Source organism: Mus pahari, chromosome 23 (assembly GCF_900095145.1).
Source record: "Mus pahari chromosome 23, PAHARI_EIJ_v1.1, whole genome shotgun sequence".
In the NCBI taxonomy this organism is placed as follows: Eukaryota; Metazoa; Chordata; class Mammalia; order Rodentia; family Muridae; genus Mus; species Mus pahari.
The window spans coordinates 13,601,793-13,603,452 of NC_034612.1; the positions used below are offsets into that span (position 1 = coordinate 13,601,793).

At 48.3% G+C, this 1,660-nt stretch overlaps 1 protein-coding gene across 1 annotated transcript in view; it reads right to left on the reverse strand.

Annotated features, from left to right (window-relative positions):
* Nucleotides 1-1,084, reverse strand: part of Clip1 (CAP-Gly domain containing linker protein 1) — an 80,884-nt gene extending 79,800 nt beyond the window's left edge. The window contains exon 1 of the mRNA XM_029533866.1: nucleotides 968-1,084. Coding sequence (XP_029389726.1) covers nucleotides 968-1,084 — 117 coding nt within the window. The remainder of the gene's footprint in view (nucleotides 1-967) is intronic.
* Between the last annotated feature and the right edge of the window lie 576 nt (nucleotides 1,085-1,660).

Sequence of the window (1,660 nt, forward strand, 5' to 3'; positions counted from 1 at the left end):
CCCTGGAACTAAACCACCAACCAAAGAAAACACATGGTGGGACTCATGGCTCTAGCTGCATATGTAGCAGAGGATGGCCTAGTTGGTCATCAATGGGAGGAGAGGCCCTTGGTCCTGTGAAGGTTCTATGCCCCAGTATAGGGGAATGCCAGGGCCAGGAAGTGGGAGTGGGTAGGTTTGGGAGCAGGGGGAGGGGGGAGAGGATGGGGATTTTCGGAGGAGAAACTAGGAAAGGGGATAGCATTTGAAATGTAAATAAAGAAAATATCTAATAAAAAATAAAAAAAAGGGGGGGCTGGAGAGATGGCTCAGGGGTTGAGAGCACTGACTGCTCTTCTGAAGGTCCTGGGTTCAGATCCCAGCAACCACATGGTGGCTCACAACCATCCACAATGAGATCTGACTCCTTCTGGGGTGTCTGAAGACAGCTACAGTGTACTTACATATAATTAATAAATATTTTTTTAAAAAAAGGAAAAAAATCTATTTAAAAAAGTCACCGAGCCTGTTGTTTTGTTTGGGTTTAAGGGGTGGGTGCTTCTAGAGAACTCAGTACTTTTTAAGAATGCAAAGAAACCCTAAGAAAAGTGTTTCCCAAATGTTGCTATACTCATTTTTGTTTCCTGTTCCGAGTTACAGGGTTTTTCTGCTATTTTGTTTTGTTTGAGACGGGGTCTCACAATATAGCCCTGACTATCCTGGAACTCACTGTGTAGATAGACGAAGGTTAGTTTAAAGCTCACAAAAAAAAAATTGCCCACCTCTGCTTCCCTGGTGCTGGGCTTAAAGGCCTGCACCACGCACCTAGCTAAGGGTAAAGAGGTCTTAAACCTTCATTTGTCAAGGGCCCCCAGCAGCAACTGCCTCTCGCTCAGACCCTTTAAAGATTTGGGTGCCAAGAAAGCATGCTCAGCACTTACTGCTTGCATTACCGCTGTGCCAACCCTGCAGGAAGGGCTGTGCATACCAAAGCCTGATCCCGCAGCCTATGGGAGGTCCCGGTGTGTATGCGCAGAGCACCACCACCACCACCGCCACTGTGCATGAACATCCAGGGGTTCCAGTCATCAAATAGGCGCCGCATCTCCACGGGCAATTATCACATGCACTGGCGCTCACACTCAAGCAGCAGCACCTAGAACTTGCTAGAAATGAGGACCTCGGACCTGTCAACAAACCCTGCGGACTCAGCCGCCACTCAGCTGATCCTGATGGGAGCATTTGAGAACCACCACTAAATTATTGATCAAGGACTAATTGGAGGTTCAGTTTCTCAATCGCATGCCGGGGAATCATTCTCAGCTGACCCCAGAGCGCCTCAGGACTTGGCCTCCTCAGTGGCATCCCAGGGGTTCTCCCTGCTTTCCAAGTCTTCAGCTTCACCTGCTGAAATCTACACACGCCCGCTTTCCAAAACCTACTCAGCTCCTCACCAACGCAAACGTGTTCATCCTTCTCTTTTTGTTTGGTCTGTCTGCTATTTGTTTATGACAGGGTCTTGTGGATCCAGGATCGACTTCGACTCAGACTTGCTATGTAGCTAAGAATAACTGAACTTCTGATCCCCCTGCCTCCATCTCCTGAGTACTGGGATTATATGCATGCTTAACCAGGTTGGGTGTGTGTGTGTGTGTGTGTGTGTGTGTGTGTGTGTGTGTGT